The following is a 16,381-nucleotide window of genomic DNA, read 5'->3' as shown; positions in this document are numbered from 1 at the left end:
CTTATGTACCTTGAATATATCAAATAATCTAACACCACTGGAGAAGCAATCCCAATAGGCCTGATCTGCATTATCGTGAACATATCAAATGCTTCTTCTAGAAATTTGTTCTTGAAAAGCAACTGACATCAGGGAAAAGACTTAGGTCCACAATGCTACAGAGTGCTACAGGAGCATTTTGGAGCACTATGGACCCAAGTCCTGTTTCCTGATGGATTGTATGCATATGCTTGAGAGTTACTAACAGCCGGTACAAATCTGTAGGTTCCCACTGTCATGCCATCAAAAAGAAACGTGATGTTGGCTCCGCTGACAGGAGAAGGCATCAAATACCTGAGAATGCTGTAGACATACATGGCTGATCTGGTCAAAAGGCCACCAGTTGAAGTCTGCACCCAAAATTGCATGAGTTATGCACATCAGTGAAGATAAATGAAGTGTTTTGTGACACTGGGCTTGCAACCAGTGGAGTAAAACTGCCTGATGTGTAGTGGTGTTGTAGGCCTGTGCCATGGGTAGACAATTAAAACATCTGCCACCCATTATCCAACCAGACATGTATAAAATTCCATTTCCTGATATCGGGTCAACGCCCTGATCATTAATAATGATGTTGACAAGTGAACCAAATACGCGAGTACTAGGGTGAAGAAAGGTAAAGATGAGCACAACCTATGACGCTCTGCCAGACAGCGGTGCACAGGGCATTCTGGGATTGAGGGGAGACACCAAGAGATAGTAATTATGATATGAGAGTGGGGCAAAGCCACAGTGTCACAACGCAGCAAAAATTTGTGATTATAGGACTGCGCGTCAGTTGCTAGCATTAAGTAGCCATGAACACATGTTTAATTCATGAAAACATGGCACTTTACCACTAACGGAAGTTTTCTTGGCATTGCGTCCAAATCCTCCATCAGTGATAGCTCAAGCGCTAAACTTATAATGGCCATCAATACAGTCGCGCTGTAGTAAAGTATCTCCAACCTCGCAGGCTCTGGTGGAGGCATCCTACGAGCAACACTACTCTCAGTCTTCCAGAAACATGCTCTCCGCAACTTCTGACCTCGCATGCTCTTCTCCCTCTCATGTCTCTAAGGCCCATGCAGTGTTTCATCTGGGAGGAGTGTGCAGATCATGTCTGCATGGCATTCTGTCCTCACCAGCCTCATCACCCTTGTTTGCTCCAAATAATGCCATTTAGGACTTTTACTCTACAGTCTTTCTAGAGACGTGGCTGGATGTTTTCCGCAAGTGATATTTGCCTCGACTCCAAGGCATTTGATGTCATGAGGGTGCAATGAAGAGCCTGTAATACAGTCACTCACTGTGGCAGTAGTATCAAACATTACTATGGCAGCACCAGGTCCTAATTTGGCATAGAACCTGACAATTATTGCAATACAGTCTTGAAGCTTGAAGCTTGGAGAGTCAATGTTGAAAACAGTTTTGACAAGTGCTCAGCTGCCGCTGTACTCATGCGTAACACAAGCTGTCTATAATGATCTAACACAATTCAACAGTTCTAATTCTCTGTCATTTCAAACATGAAGCTTCTAAAGCCCCAATCTGTGAACCAGACGCAGGTGGGCATCAAGGTTAAATGCTAATATTACATGGCAATCAAGCCGGAAGGACATTTGTGCTAGATCATTAGAAGGACGGCGCTGCATAGCATGTCCCATACAATCCCTCTTTCTTTGCCTTGATCTCTACAGGGCCATGGTCATAAGTGATACCAAACAACACTTCGGGAAATGCGCGACTTACGCAATGCCATCATCTTAAAAAAGTAGCAAGCCCAAGCAAAATTACCTGAAGGATGAGTCAGCATCTCGCCGCGAGACATAGCAACAGTGAAACTCACCCATCATGGGCCACAGGCCAGGCAAGTCTTTGGACTTGTGCCAGGGGCCTCGCAGTTCACCTTCTTCATTTAAACCAAAGATAGTCGGAATTAGTGTGGCGACATCCTCGCTGACAATTTTCTGCATTGGAACATGGATGTCATCAAAGCTGCATATCCACACATCATCTACGCCACAAAAATGTATCAAGTTGCACACGCACCCTGTGGCAACAATAATAATATCCGCAGGTAGCTCACTACCATCCTTGAAGATGATGCTGGTCTTGATGATCCTGTTGACCGCAGTACCAGACTTCATCTTGATCTTTCCGTCAATGATTTTCTGGCAGGCACCAGCATCTATAGGCCATGTACTTCCAGCTGAGATGCCAAAAAACTCGAGGAAAAATAACAGACCCAAGTAGAATCCTCTGCCATGGTTGTAAATTGGGTAGAGCAGCCCAGTATCATCTTTGCCGTTGTTTAACCTGTATTCTACCTTTTTCAGGCCTTTGAATATCTCTCTGTTGTGGGTAGCAACAGATCAGAGGTCCAAGGGCACTAGAAAGAAGTCTTGGAGAAACAAATACCTGTCTAAATGCTGGACCATTGCTACCCCGTGCTGCCAAAGGCCTATCTGGAAGGTGAAGGGCATCGACGTCCTGTTGCTTTTGACCTCCTCAAGTGATGCTCCCTCAAATTTGCTAGCTGTGCGTCATCTGCAATTAGTTAGCACGCTGACAAGTGGGAGGAAGACTTGCCTGGAACAAGAGCAATAATGCCCCTCTATATGGATATGATGCACATCGAGCTGCGTTGATTCATGGTCACATCTGCCAGTCTATCAGTCCAAAAACCTGAAGTTTGCCATGGCTGTCTCACCAATTTTGTTATCTGCACATTCTGAAGCAATATCATGTGCTGTGCCACGAATATTAATATTGAAAACCCAAGATAGTTGCCTTCTGAGTGTGGAACATACCAGAAGTACAAGCCCCAATAATCATCACCTTCTTGCCTGCAAGGCCTTTCGCTGACTTGAAGTCGTTTGATTGCACAATCTGCCCTTGGAAAGCCTCCTGCACAAACCAATCTGGTGAACAAACCGCTATATCTCATATACCCATGAACGATGCCCACCTGTCCAGTAAACACCATCTTCTTGAATAAAAATCCCAGAGCCATCACAACGTGGTCCACATGCAGCGTCCACTGTCTCCACGCCAGACCACTATATCCCACTTATTTGTGGTTGTGTTACGGACCGTGCTGACGGCCTCTGATGAGAGCTAGACATTTAGCTCAAATGCTTCGGCATAGAACTCTAGCCAATTTGCCATCTGCAACAAATGAGTTCAGCCCTCAGTTGCAAAGTGATATGTGTACCTTTTTAGCAGGAGAAAAGACCAGCCAGGATGTGGGAAAGCTAGATGGATGGCTCAACTCATAGACTATGTCATTAATTCTGACAGCTTACGGCAGGTATGGCATATGTTCCATTCCTGCTTATAATCAGTGTGGACCAGGAAGTATAAGTGATGGCACGTACATATGGGATCATGAAAAGCCAAGAAGACGCAGCGCGCCCTTCAGCTGTCTCCAATCCAAGCGTGCTTCTCAATGATAAGATGGATGACTTTCAGATGCTTCAGTCGAGCCACGACCTCCAGTCTGGAATGCCCACCACCAATAATCACTACCTCTGGATCTTTGTCAATGAATTTGACCTCTATCTTCCTCTCCTTAGCCCAGTTGCCATGGTCAACCTGGAAGTCGCAGTCTGCACTTGTCAGCTTGGAATGGCCCTTTAGTCCATCAAGCTCCGTTGACACTGTCACCGCTTGCCATACCAAGTTGGTGCAATACACAAGCCGCGCAACACCCACTCCAATGGTGACTGTGGTCTCGAATGAGAAGCGGATAAGGATTCAGGCAATGTCAGACGCGACAGGCTGAAAAACAGCCTTAGTAAACTTGATTTTGCTAAAACCTGTCTCTGCCAAGTGGTCATTGAGGAATGTTTCAATCATAGTGCGGCCTTAGAAGGTGCGGGTGTCCCAAGTCAGTGTGAACAGGTCTCACCACCATGGCCCGGGATGCAGGGACAAGGAGATGATCTTTGGCACGTCGCGGTTGTTGACATAGCTGGCAAAGGCGCTGACCCAGTTATGCGCAACAGCTTGGGCATCAAAATCTTCAGGTGGTGAGGCTCCAAGGTCGGCAAAGGATGGAAATAGAGGCTCAGTGTCAGGCATAGTGGATGTCGCAGTTAACGCTGAGTGCTGAGTGATGTCTCCAATATGGGGTCTGTCTTATAAGAGCTTGCTGAAACTGAAGTCAAATGCCAAACCATTGATATTTAATCATGAGCACAATCTCCTGGGCGCCTGAGATTTGTGCTCCAGGCAGCACTCTGAAATACATGCACATGATGTGCATGTTGTCGCGATTGTGAGTTTTTGCTAGGGATGTTTTCAGCAAGGAGAATAGTCATATTGATCATAATTGACCTGGTGTACTCATACTCAGGAGCAGTTCCTTTCCAGGTGGAATTCTGCGTCTTGTGATGGCTCTTCGAGTCAGCAAGGGCAGATGAGGACAGTGCAAGAATAAAAGGCTTGGTCGTAAGGTTTGTTCACACTAACCTCGGCTAAGTCATGCCTCAGACACAACGCAGGGTCACCAATAGCCATCTCTTATCGAGGACCACGTCGCCCTGCAGCTTGTATCAAGAACAAGTTAAAGGAGGAGCAAATAAGTCAGAGACCAGGCTCGTCGCATGCTGTGTATCTTGCAAGCTCGTGTCGCATCTCTTGCTCCATTTGGATACACACTGCAGATGGCCACACTGCACGCAGTGACTGGACCTTGCTGATGAGTCCATTCGGAGGTTTGAATCACAGGTAGGGAGACTCGGGGCCAACTAGCACTACATATTTTGGCGGGAAGGCGCATCAGCTACAGTATAGGACCACTCCTTGGGACACCTGATCAATATTTGCTTCCCCTTCGTATGTCTCTCGCATATAAATACTAAATAAATCGCATTATATTACTACAACATATGAAATACCTCAGTGCAAAGCTGCAAGGTGAAAAGACAAAAGCTGAAGTCAAGGCGAAGGACACAAGACAGAGGTGGTCCAAGACAGCGGCTACCACTCCTTGGGACAGGGTGACTGATGTGACAAAAGTGATAATTTGTGACCTGTACCAGCAGTCTTGGTAGACGCGGCAGTCACGCGGCAGTAAAATTTGTCACGCCTCAGTCACGCCTAAGCTCAGTAGAATCATCTCTAATGTATTCCAGCTCGAAACTTGGCATCTGAGCATCAAGCGCATTTTTCACATGAATAAAACATGAATTCGAGTATTAATGAATATTTTTGCGAATTTTAGGCTGACTATGCGACTCTGGTGACGGTCGCGGCATCACTGAAGCCGGCGCGCTTGACAATTTTTGAGGCTTTTTGCTCCCCCACCTACGCTACAATCACCGGATGGCTCTGAGCTTCTAATGGCATATAGATATAGATGCATTATATACAGTAAAGTGGTAGTGATAGGCCCTACAGGCTGTGCGAAGGCAGAAAGTGGAGTGTCCCAAGGAGTGGTGCTGTCCCAGGGAGTGGTCCTACACTGTAATAGGCGCTCCATACACCCGCGATACTGGGACAGTTTTTGTCGCACTATTACGGTTCTATATATCTTGGCAGAATTGTCTCATGCTAGTTGTTTGGGACGTTGCAGTTCTTTGTGATCGAGTCATGAACCTCACGGAGAAGGCCCTGCTTGGTAATATACAGTATCCTGGGAGTAGGCTGAACGTTTGGAGGTTGAGCAATCGTTAGTGGAGTGCAGTAATCGAGGACAGTCGGAATGCAGTTTGTAGCCTCTGTGCAAAGGTGTTATCTTACATTATCCCGCAAATGGTACGCGAAGGAACGGCTAGTGAAGGAGCGCGGTGAACGAGTGGCGGAAGTGACCTCGAGCGCCTAAGGCAGTTTAAGAGCCAATTGCGCGTGCAGCGTCTTGTTCTCCGACAACGAACATCTATCTTGTGCACAACACTTTGTGACATCTCCTTCAACAACCACGACACAGTAGGACGCGTATTATATCCCCAAACAAGACGTCAATTTACGCGCCACACGACAAGGACCTTGCACGCACCACCATTGTCTCAAAGCCGAGAAGACACAGCGAGCCTCGTACGACACAATCGCCATGCTGAAAAACTTAACAAGTAGCTTGCTCATTGCAATGCTTACCTCAAGACAGCGTCGTGCCTTACAAACTCAGTTCAACAAATCTGGCAACCTGCCGCCATGGGCACTCGAATACGAAGACGGTGAAGAGCTGGGATCGGAGTTCGTCGAGTGGGCAAAGAAAGTTAAAGAGGAAACATACGAGGAGAACATTGACGGCCACATCGGCGTGAGCAGCGACGAAGAAGGTGGTGATGAGGAAGACAACAGCCACAGTGGCCACACGTCCACCAACCCCGAAGATGAAGGCAAGACGGCCCCGAAGACAGGGACCTTCACGTAAGCAACCTGTTTCTGCAGAGTGGTCGTAATGTTGAATGAACCCCAGGAATATTACAGTCGATGTGGACGACGGCCACTGGTCTGCCGGCGAAGCCATCGACGATGACGACGAGGCCGACAGTTACGACGATGAAGACGAGGATGATGTCTTTGATGAATTGAATGGCGATAACAAGGCGGGTCCTGGCGGACCCGCCACTTCGAACGCGTACGTGGCCGTTGCCCATAGCACCTTCGTGCTGACAGACCGCGCCGTCTTGCATAGCATTGTGGCCAGTGGCGACCCAACTGATGGCGAATCGCTCTGTGACGCGTCAGATAAAGAGAACCAGTCAGTTATATGGTCATGAAGGAATCGCGAGACGGTGCATCTGACAAGTTCTTCAGCCGGCCCGACGAGAATACCAACAGTTCCGCTTTCAACGACGACAGCGACGTGGGTGGCTATCTGTCCGACGCAGAGAATATGCAAGTGTCCATGTATCGTTTTATATCCAGTACTGATGATTTCGACATAGACCTCCCCCTGCTTGCCGAACTTACATCAAACCCGGTAACGAAGAAGCATGTACGTGCCTGTTCACTCGGTCACCTGCACAGCCTGGTTCACCAGATCAGCATGCATAGATATTGACGGTATCGACTATCAAGCGCGGCAAAAGCAGACGACCCGTTCACCGCTATCCATGCTCGTTGGGCAGGTCAACACACCAAACATAGATAACGCCGAGGAGGTCGTCACCTCCGAGGAAGCACACATCCCTACCAACGACCTCGAAACAGACAACAACGCACCTGTAGACGCGGCCTCCGACAGTGGCTACTCCGCCGGAACAGACGACGTCGGGAATGCGTCCGACAGTGCCAGCACCGACACAGAAGATCGTCTTGCGGCCATCGCTTCCTCGATGCATCGGTCCTTCCAGACTCGTATGAAAATGCTGCAGCTCATGTCACAGCATTGCCTAGGCCGAGCGGGCGCTGACCAGAAGCGTAAGAGAGACGAGGATGACGAGGATGAAGGTTTCGACCATCTTCCGCCAGGGTCGAGGCAGCGCAAGATAACCAAGAGGGAGTGTGGAGAGGAGTCATTGGAGTAAGGAAAAACAAAAAAAATTGCGTTGGGTAGGAGCGATGGTGGACCAGGAGAATGATCAAGGTAGTCTCGCATAGTAGAGTGTCGACGGAGTCTGGAATGTGGATCCCGTACAACGAAGTTTTGTCTTTGTGATGCAATGTATTTCAGCCTATCGAGTCAGAAGAGTTTGCTCTGACTGCCTACGATAGAATAATGTCGAAAACGGAACAGACGCACCTCTGTCCAAGCGTGTGACTCTCGTCGTGTCACCTTCGTTGGGCCGCCCCGCTTCTCGTCGGTCTATTCACAGATGGTAGCGACAACGCAACAGACCTCCGGAAGCTACAAGAGGACAAGTTTTTCTTTACAGGAGCACCAGATGGCACTTTAAAGGGGAGTTTAGGAACAGCATACCAATAGAGTCGCACGAGACGTACCGCCGAAAGCACTTTCGTCTCTACCGAGATTATCATTACAGCCACTGCGCCAACGTTGGACAAGCCCCGAGCCACAATATAGTACCCGCATCTCTATGAGCAACGTTTCTGCAGACGGTTAGGGGTTGGTCGGAGGAGGAGACAAGGAGTGACGAGGGTAAGAGGGCCGTTCAAACAGGGCTCATGGCGCGGCCGAGAGGTCAAGTTGAGACAAATGTAATGCACACGTCGTGTATAGTTGTCCCAACAATCACAAAATGCTCGTCGTCGAATGCAGGCGTGCATGGTGGGTGAAATAAGAGTGGTGGGCGAGCAGGTGCGGCGAAAGCGCGGGCGAATTTGGTTCACAGCAGGCACGTGACGGCGCCACGATGGCGCCGGTAATTTCCTCAAGCCTGAGGTTATTTGAGTTTAGTAGAACACGTATTGAGCCCTGCCGAGGCTGTCAAATACTACTGAACTTGAATAATATGAGCACGAGAAAGATTACATAATAAAACAAGCAACGCTGGAAACATGGGAAGTGAGCTAACGCCGTCGAATAAACGACGTACTTATTCAAGGATGATGTGCTCTCCATGTCCATTCTTCGATGGAGTAGGAGCGCCGGAATCAAGCTCATCACCGAGCTGCTGGTAGCGACCGGCTTTCCCAACGGCCATAGGAGTGCAAGTCCTTCGCCGTAAGGAACAACAGTAACCAAAGCATTAGCATTGCTATATTATAGTTCGCTAGTTGTATAACGGAATTCTAGTGTACGCAGCACACAAGTGCAGTCGAACGACCACTCAGCGCTGGCCGTAAGAATTGGTAGCGTATCCCTCTGTGAAAAACCTAATCAGCTCTTGCCCACCTCACAATCCAGGGGCAGATACTCACTACTGCCAATAATCACATTTGCAGCAATCTGCGGCTTCCCGTCGAAGAAATTCTCAAGGATCTCCCGCGTGCCCTCGGCATACCGCCTCTGAGCGTCCAACGTCGTACCAGAGTAGTGCGGCACCATCCCGTTGCCTCCGCCGTGCGGACCCTGCATCGTGCGCCACGGGTGGTCGCGCGGCGCAGGCTGGACGTTCCAGACGTCGCCGGCGTACCCGCGCAGCCGGCCGCTTTAGACTGCCGCCGCGACGTCGTCGGCGTTGCAGATCGCACCACGTGCCGTGTTCACTGGGAAGGCAGGCGTTCAAACCAGCGAGCCAGCACACAGAGGACAACAGGGAGAGAAAGAGGGCACATACCGAGCCAAGCACCCTCCTTGAAATGCGCCAACAGCTCCTTGTTCACCATCCCACGCGTGCCCTCGTGCAGCGGCGCATTGATCGTTACCACGTCGCACTGTGCTACAAACGCCTCTAGGTCCTCGACACGCCACGCGCCGACCGCCTGTCCAGCCTCGGGAGTCAGCGCATTGTAGTCATAGTACAAGAACTCTTTGCAGTTGAATGGCTGCAGGCGTTGCAGGATCCGGTAGCCGATGCGGCCGGCGCCGATGGTCCCGACAACCTTGCCCTCGAGGTCGAACGCGTCGCGGGCGACGTCGGAGACGATCCAGTCGCCGCGCTTGATCATCTGCAACGCACGCAGAGTCAGAGGTCGTGTGTCTGATGAGGAGACCGAGAGCTGAGAGCCAGAGACGCACCTCGTGGGCAGGCACAAAGTTGCGGACGAGCAGCAGGATGCTCATCACCGCGTGCTCGGCGACGGAGACGACATTGGAGCCTGTCACCTCAAAGACGTCGATACCCTTGGCGGCAGCTGCGTTGAGGTCGACGTGATCGGATCCGACGCCAGCGGTGGCGCAGGCCTTCAGGTTCTTTGCCTGTGTGTCGCCCCGTCAAAAAATCTCGTCGTTAGACGATTTGGGGAGCGTATGACGTACCTTGTCGAGTAGGTCCTTGGTGATGTATCCAGGGTGGAAGGGAGTCGTGATAACGATGTCAGCCTGCACAAGTACGGTCACCAGGGCTCATGCGTTACTAGCAGCCGGAAGCTCATACGTCGATGATGTGCTTGTGCAGGAAGCTGTCCGGGCCCTCCTTGTCGTCGGAGACAAGGTACTCGTGACCACGAGACTCGAGCCAGGAGCGGATGCCGAGCTGCGAGAGGGCTCCGTCAGAAGGTGCGAGCGGCGCGTCGCGTCGTTCGGGAGACATACCTCATTCCCGACGGTGCCGAGGAGGCGGGGCTCCTGCTTGGCAGCTTTACCGCCCTTGTAGAGGATAGCGATGACCTTCATGTTGCGCGAATAAGAGTTAGAGAGTTGAAAGTGCTGAATTAACTAGCTGGAGAGCTGGAGTGTAGGAGATGGAATGGAAAAGGCGATGATGGTCTGGACGGTAATCTAATAGGCTTTTTATACATTGGAGGCATCTCAGGACATGCACGTACGGGACAAGTCGCGCGCAGCTGCAAGTTGCCCGCGCGTTGATGCGCATACTCGAGACCTGGCACTTTCCACCAGTGCGCCATCACAGCAATGGTAGGGCTGATGCGTAGCGCCAGAGCCCGCTGGTCGCAATTGGGTCTCGGAGCGGAACGCGGCGAGGACGGGCGCTCGGGCGTGGCTCGTGTGGCGTCACGGGGCGCTTCATTGGGACGTGAACCTCCTCCAGCCAGTGCAGCCACTAGTTGGATATTCGAAACACGGGTTCCAACTTTGGCTTCCGAACGGGCCCATCGAAAACAATCGTTACTACGGCTTCGCATATGACGTTTGTTCCGCTGTTCCCAACGGGTTCACCACGGCCATCGAGTGGCCGCTCGACCTTCAAATTTGTCAGCCTCTACGTTACGTCTATCTGCGACTTGGTCTCTTTGGAAAGCAGCTACAGAGTCTACGATTAGTTTTTAGTGCTCATGCCATGGCTTTATCCTTTTTTTACGCGTCCCGTGCAGGTCCGGCAATAGCTGCAGTCCTATTGGTGGATATACAGCCATCCTCACTACATGGCTGAGCAACTAGTGCTTGACTCACAGTGCTGCACACGGCTTTTCCCGTACACACCAGACGATTTCGATGTGTATATGGCCTCCTTGGGAGCCATTCAAACCAACGTCGCCCATCTCATTTCATTTCATACACATCAGCTCCCTAGCTCACCAATTCAATGTTCTCAAGACCCTATCCTCAACTAATGTATGCACACCATGATGGTAGTTGCTATCCAGGTTCTACAAGGGCGGTGAAGCTGTCCGGCAGGAGTCTCGCCTTCTCGGTACTGTTGAGAACGAGGTATGTCTCGCAGACGACGAATTGTCTCGCCACCTTCTCATTCGAAGCCCGCTCATAGCTCGGCATCTGCTCCTGGCGCGAGTCTCGTGACCACTATTATCTCGTGTCTGGCAACAAGGAGTGGTCCGACAGCTTCCTGCGCAAACGCTTGGTCGATGTACGTACTTCCGGCCGCTAGCAATGCACGAGCATCACTGGCAGTAATTGTGCAGGCCGACATTGCCATCATAACTCACTTCCATCCCGGCTATATCACCAAGGACCTCCTCGACAAGATATGTCGTACACGCCTTATACCACATTTCGACTGGATGGAGTGTTCGGTCGCCAGTAAAGGTTAGGAGCAAGCCTCCAAGCAGCTATTTCCATAACTGGTACAGCTGAGGTCGTATGCTCAATACCAGCTGTCCTGTCATACATTATACAGGGCGTCCACCCTCCCGTAAGCGTCTGTCTCTCGGGGATTTACCATCTCACCCTCGAAACGCAACCGTATACTTAGGCCGAAAGGTCCGAAACTCGCTTTGGGCGCTTGTACCATTACGGCGCTACCAGTGCGTCGGGCCGAATCAACTGATGCGCCTTCTTGTCAACAATGTGCAGAGTCAGCTGGCGTCGGAGTCCTTTCCCTGATAACCAACCTGGTAAGTGATCCAGGTTTCTGGACTGCTTCTACCTTTACATAATGAACTATCGGTACAGGCCGCCGCAATGCACAGTCCCTGATAACTGATTGTTATCAATAGTTCTGAGCCGGCTCCGGGGGCTGAGGTCTGTGTGAACAGACCTTGTCCCCGAGGCTCGCTTACCGCAGGAGTCATCATGAGACTTAATCGTCGATCGAAGAAGAGGCCACTTCTAGGTATGAGTACGTCATATCTACTATCTTCCTACCCTTTGATTTTCCCGTTGCAGGGAAGACAAAAGCGCGTTGCTTGCAAATTCTCACTATCACGGTCACATGCAAGCGTTAAAGGACTGTACCCACGGAGACACGTATCTCAGGTACGGAAGGGAGCATGGCCCATACTTAAGCTCAATTGCTAGAGGTTCTTATAAGGCAAACGTGATATCGAGGGTGTTCTCAGCTGCATTGCCCATCATGTCTGACGTCGGCCTGACTTCTGCCCCACCCTCGCTACCAACCTTCGCCAGCCTCGGAGTTTCGCCGCCCGAAAAATTTGATCCTCCAGCTGTTGCACGCGACTGGGTCGGCAGCTTTGCCGGTTCCATTGACAACCGCGACGTGCAAGGCCTCATCTCGACCCTGCACGCCGAGCCGTGGTGGCGCGACATTTTCGCGCTGACCTGGGACATCCGCACCTTTCAGGGCCGCGCAAAGATCGAGACGTTTCTGAACGACCGCCTTACCGAGACGGGTTTCGGCAGCGTCGCGTTCGTCAGTGCCGTCTATCAGCCCGTCGCGCCCGACCTCGCGTGGATCCTCGTGCACTTCTCATTCGAGACGACAGTTGCTGCTGGAAATGGCATCGCGCGTCTCGTGTACTGCGCCGACGAGTCGTGGCGCGCGGTCACGGTGTCGACGCACCTCGACGGGCTCAAGGCCCATCCAGAGCTGACGAGCGCGGACCGCGACTTTCGAGTAATCCAAGGCGACTGGGTTGAGCGGAGGAAGAATGAACTCGAGTTCGCAGACACGAACCCGGAGGTGCTGATGATTGGCGGCGGGCAAGCAGGCCTCGAGATCGCGGCTCGATTAAAGCACCTCAGGGTTAGTCATCTGATTGTTGAGAAGAATGCTCGTATTGGAGACAACTGGAGAACGCGCTACGATTCACTGACTCTTCATGATCCCATATGTGCGTGCTGTGACTTCTACTTGTCAGTTAACACTCATGGCTAGCAGGGTGCAATCACATGCCGTACCTCCAGTGAGTTGTCAGGCCAATGACGTCGTGCATGTGCTGACTCATCCGTCCAGCTTTCCCACCTCTTGGCCAGTCTTTCCTTCTTCCAAACAGGTTTGCAAGCCGCTTTGCAGCCCTCTACCTATCTCAACGACTTTCGTTACAGGTGGCAAATTGGTTGGAGTTTTATGCCGAAGCACTCGAGCTGAACATCTGGCTTTCGTCTGAGGCCGTTAGCGCGGTCCGCAACGAGGCCACAAACAAGTGGGACGTAGTAATCCGGCGTGGGGACGGGTCATCTCGGACGATGCACGTGGACCATATTGTGCTAGCGCAGGGGTTCACGTTCAAGAAGACGGTGTTTCCTGGACAGGTGGGTATCGTTCACGGACATACGAGATATCGTGGTTTGCTCACCAGACTGTTCTGGGGTAGGAGGACTTCCACGGACAAATCATGCATTCGAGCGAATTCAAGTCGGCTAAAGGCCTTGCAGGCAAGAAGGTAGCGATAATTGGGGCCTGTACCTCGGGTATGGTCCACTTCGCAAGACAATTATTCTGGGTTCTCATCATCAACATTCCTGGCACAGGGCATGACATCGCTTCAGATTGTGCAGACAACGGCGTCGGTAAGCCAGCCAAACAGCTTAATTAGAGTCCCTAAATTGACAGCCTCATAGATGTGACCATGGTCCAGCGCAGCTCGACGTACGTCATGTCAATAGAGAAGGGAATCCTCACGAATCTCCCAGGTCAGCTCTTGTGCCTGTAGCTCTAGGATCCAGCTGACTCCAGATGGCATCCAGCGGCGGAATGGGAGGGGTTATCGCTCGAAAAGGGGGACAGTAGCAGGATTTCGATGCCGTTCCGCTTCCAGAAGGGCCTCGCGCAGCGCGGGGCGGCGAAGATCCGGGATCTCGATAGGTGCGTACTTTGACGCCACCGCTTTAGTGCCTCTGAGCTTTTGAGTCGTCGCGCTCTGCATTAGGGAGATGCTTGAAGGACTCGAGAAGGCCGGCTACAGGACCAACAGCGGCACAGACGACACCGGGGTGCTCTATTTGCTCCTCGAGCGCGGAGGTGGATACTATTTCGGTTCGTTTCCTATCTTGCTCCTGCCCCTGCGCCTGAGCTGGAGGGACATGGTCTGCAGATGATGGTTCCTGCCAGAAGATCATCGACGGGAAGATCAAGATCAAATCTGGTATCGAGGTCGACAGGATCACCAAGACCGGCGTCCTTTTCAAGGACGGGAGCGAACTACCTGCAGACATTGTAGTTGTCGCTACCGGGTATGCGCGCGCCTTGGTGCTTCTTGCGACTTCAGCTGATGTGCTCGTACACAGGTTCGACGACGCCCGCGTGCCGATCCGGAAACTCGTAAGTGAGGATGTCGGTGTAAAGATTCCGCCCATTTGGGGCTTGAACGAGGAAGGCGAACTCAAGGGTCCCTGGCGCGAGCTCGAGGGCTTGCCAAAAATGTGGCTCATGATGGGTAAGCTGCGCTCTCAGAGTCCCGCAAGTGAGATACTGATGCAACCTGCAGGCAATTTCTTCTGGTGTCGCTACTTCTCTAAAATTATAGCGTTGCGTGAGTTGTACGTTGCTGGAAGTATCGTTCAATACCGCTTACGGTCGTGGCTTTGTAGAGATCAAAGCAAAGCAGGAGGGTCTCTATGGAACGCGCTACGCGGCACCTACCTCTTGATGGTGCAGTATGGACATCCTTCCGTCGGCGGCGATGTGCAGTTAGGACCAACACATTGCGTTAAATTACCACAGATCCATTGTGTTGTAGTACAGTGCAGCGGACCAGCGCTTAGCCAGTTCTAGCCACGATGGTGAAGCCGTATAGAGTTAGAATGGCAAGGCAAATTTGAACTCGCAGACTTGGTACATCTGATGCTGAGCCGCAACAGTTCACACAACGGGCAAAACCCGCATCCAGTTCCGCGCGAGGTGCGACTGGACATCATCTCCAGTAGCGCATCCAGTACCACATCCAGTACCACATCCAGTCGTGCAATCAGTCGTGGGAATTACTGTCGTGATTGGCTGAACCCCTCTAGAAAGGCAGTGTCAAGTACTAAAAATAGAAGTGATGCGCCACCTCAGTGCCCGACGCTGTCCACCCTTGTGTCAGTGGAAATAATTGCCGCGGTGCCTAGATATTTATTCATAAATAACACATTTACGGTCCTTGTTAAACTTGTGTCAAGGCTACAGATTTGATAGCGTCGCAAGCCACAAATCTAATTGCGTCGCCCTTGCATGGGATCATATGATGCATGCACCCAGCGCTCAGCACGCAGTGAGCAGCGCGGTGATTTCCGGGACCACATCCTCGGCGAGCAAAGAGCTATGGCGAGGAAGGGTCGGACGTTCCCTTCATTTAACTAACGGCCACAGTCACGGGCGGAGAGGTGCTAGCCCCTGCGGATTCAGCAGCCAGCGCACTCGAAGTCGCATGAAAGTCTCTCAATCTGGCAGGTAGCCTTGAGAATGCGCGCGGAATATTGCTTATCTTCCATCACGCCATCACGCTGTGCCGCTGTTCAGCCGGCACCTGAGAAATAATCTGAGAATTGCTTTGGACACTGACACAACCTCAAGGGTGGACAGCGTCAGGCACTGAGGCGGCGCATCACTTCTTTTTTAGTACTTGACACTGCCTTTCTGGGGGGGTTCAGCCAATCACGACAGTAATTCCCACGACTGATTGCGCGACTGGATGCGGTACTGGATGTGGTACTGGATGCGCTACTGGAGATGATGTCCAGTCGCACCTCGCGTGGAACTGGATGCGGGTTTTGCCCGCTGTGTCATGTCTGTCTTTGGTGGGCCAGGTGGTTTGATGGGCTGGAGCATTGCGTTAATCCCACGTATTCTCACACAGAGCCGAAACGATAGCTCTTCATGTGACCAGCATGAGGTGGAAATTTCAAATAATTCCTCCAATATTCTTTCAGATGTCCTGAGATGCGCCACAAAGTCCCCTGCCCTGAAACATCAACTCTCTACGTAGTGAAATGCAGTCATACTTAGTCTTTTCATGTTATTTTCAGGCTACACGAAATTCCTCATTTTTCTGCGTCACAAATGGCTATGGTAGCAAATTTGTCATTCTGGGGCGCTACTGTTAAGTCCCCGGAAAGGAAACCATTCTGATAGCTTGACCGAGACATTTCAGGTGATCTGAAATTAGTTCATGGCCATAGTGATATCTCCCTGAATGCGTTAATGTGCATTCTGTCCTTGTCAAGGCTTTACCACAGCATGCACGGCCTCTCTGATGTCCTATTCACGACCAGTTCACTTGTGGCGTTCAGCTTGTTTATCTGTCCGTCAAGTAGACTGAGATTCCT

At 51.2% G+C, this 16,381-nt stretch overlaps 5 protein-coding genes across 5 annotated transcripts; 3 read left to right on the top strand and 2 right to left on the bottom strand.

Annotated features, from left to right (window-relative positions):
- Nucleotides 1–1,653: 1,653 nt before the first annotated feature.
- Nucleotides 1,654–2,459, bottom strand: PHACADRAFT_23653 (uncharacterized protein; the record flags this gene model as incomplete). Its single annotated transcript, XM_007389494.1, has 5 exons — nucleotides 1,654–1,712; nucleotides 1,771–1,815; nucleotides 1,868–2,016; nucleotides 2,071–2,373; nucleotides 2,440–2,459. The coding sequence occupies 5 exons, from the start codon at nucleotides 2,457–2,459 to the stop codon at nucleotides 1,654–1,656; spliced, it is 576 nt and encodes a 191-aa protein (XP_007389556.1).
- Nucleotides 2,460–6,076: 3,617 nt separating this feature from the next.
- Nucleotides 6,077–7,861, top strand: PHACADRAFT_203486 (uncharacterized protein; the record flags this gene model as incomplete). Its single annotated transcript, XM_007389648.1, has 6 exons — nucleotides 6,077–6,396; nucleotides 6,446–6,607; nucleotides 6,665–6,730; nucleotides 6,787–6,879; nucleotides 6,918–6,967; nucleotides 7,027–7,861. 6 exons carry the CDS (start codon nucleotides 6,077–6,079, stop codon nucleotides 7,497–7,499), a joined length of 1,164 nt encoding a protein of 387 aa, XP_007389710.1. The 3' UTR covers nucleotides 7,500–7,861.
- An 841-nt stretch (nucleotides 7,862–8,702) lies between these two features.
- On the bottom strand, nucleotides 8,703–10,262 carry PHACADRAFT_167648 (uncharacterized protein; the record flags this gene model as incomplete). Its single annotated transcript, XM_007389647.1, has 8 exons — nucleotides 10,070–10,262; nucleotides 9,912–10,010; nucleotides 9,794–9,856; nucleotides 9,554–9,733; nucleotides 9,153–9,483; nucleotides 9,032–9,081; nucleotides 8,794–8,980; nucleotides 8,703–8,737 (listed from the first exon to the last, which is right to left on the bottom strand). The coding sequence occupies exons 1-8, from the start codon at nucleotides 10,148–10,150 to the stop codon at nucleotides 8,703–8,705; spliced, it is 1,026 nt and encodes a 341-aa protein (XP_007389709.1). The 5' UTR covers nucleotides 10,151–10,262.
- A 949-nt stretch (nucleotides 10,263–11,211) lies between these two features.
- Nucleotides 11,212–11,582, top strand: PHACADRAFT_246094 (uncharacterized protein). The gene has a single exon (XM_007389646.1). The coding sequence runs from the start codon at nucleotides 11,302–11,304 to the stop codon at nucleotides 11,485–11,487; it is 186 nt and encodes a 61-aa protein (XP_007389708.1). The 5' UTR covers nucleotides 11,212–11,301; the 3' UTR covers nucleotides 11,488–11,582.
- A 666-nt stretch (nucleotides 11,583–12,248) lies between these two features.
- On the top strand, nucleotides 12,249–14,724 carry PHACADRAFT_82482 (uncharacterized protein; the record flags this gene model as incomplete). Its single annotated transcript, XM_007389645.1, has 13 exons — nucleotides 12,249–12,966; nucleotides 13,014–13,038; nucleotides 13,089–13,128; nucleotides 13,181–13,396; nucleotides 13,450–13,546; nucleotides 13,607–13,645; nucleotides 13,697–13,768; nucleotides 13,823–13,940; nucleotides 14,005–14,111; nucleotides 14,170–14,308; nucleotides 14,363–14,511; nucleotides 14,563–14,607; nucleotides 14,666–14,724. 13 exons carry the CDS (start codon nucleotides 12,249–12,251, stop codon nucleotides 14,722–14,724), a joined length of 1,824 nt encoding a protein of 607 aa, XP_007389707.1.
- Nucleotides 14,725–16,381: the final 1,657 nt, after the last annotated feature.

The sequence above is a fragment of the Phanerochaete carnosa genome (genome assembly GCF_000300595.1).
Source record: "Phanerochaete carnosa HHB-10118-sp unplaced genomic scaffold PHACAscaffold_1, whole genome shotgun sequence".
NCBI lineage: Eukaryota > Fungi > Basidiomycota > Agaricomycetes > Polyporales > Phanerochaetaceae > Phanerochaete > Phanerochaete carnosa.
The sequence above is the reverse complement of the archived record's forward strand: the minus strand, read 5'-3'. Positions and strand labels throughout refer to the sequence as shown.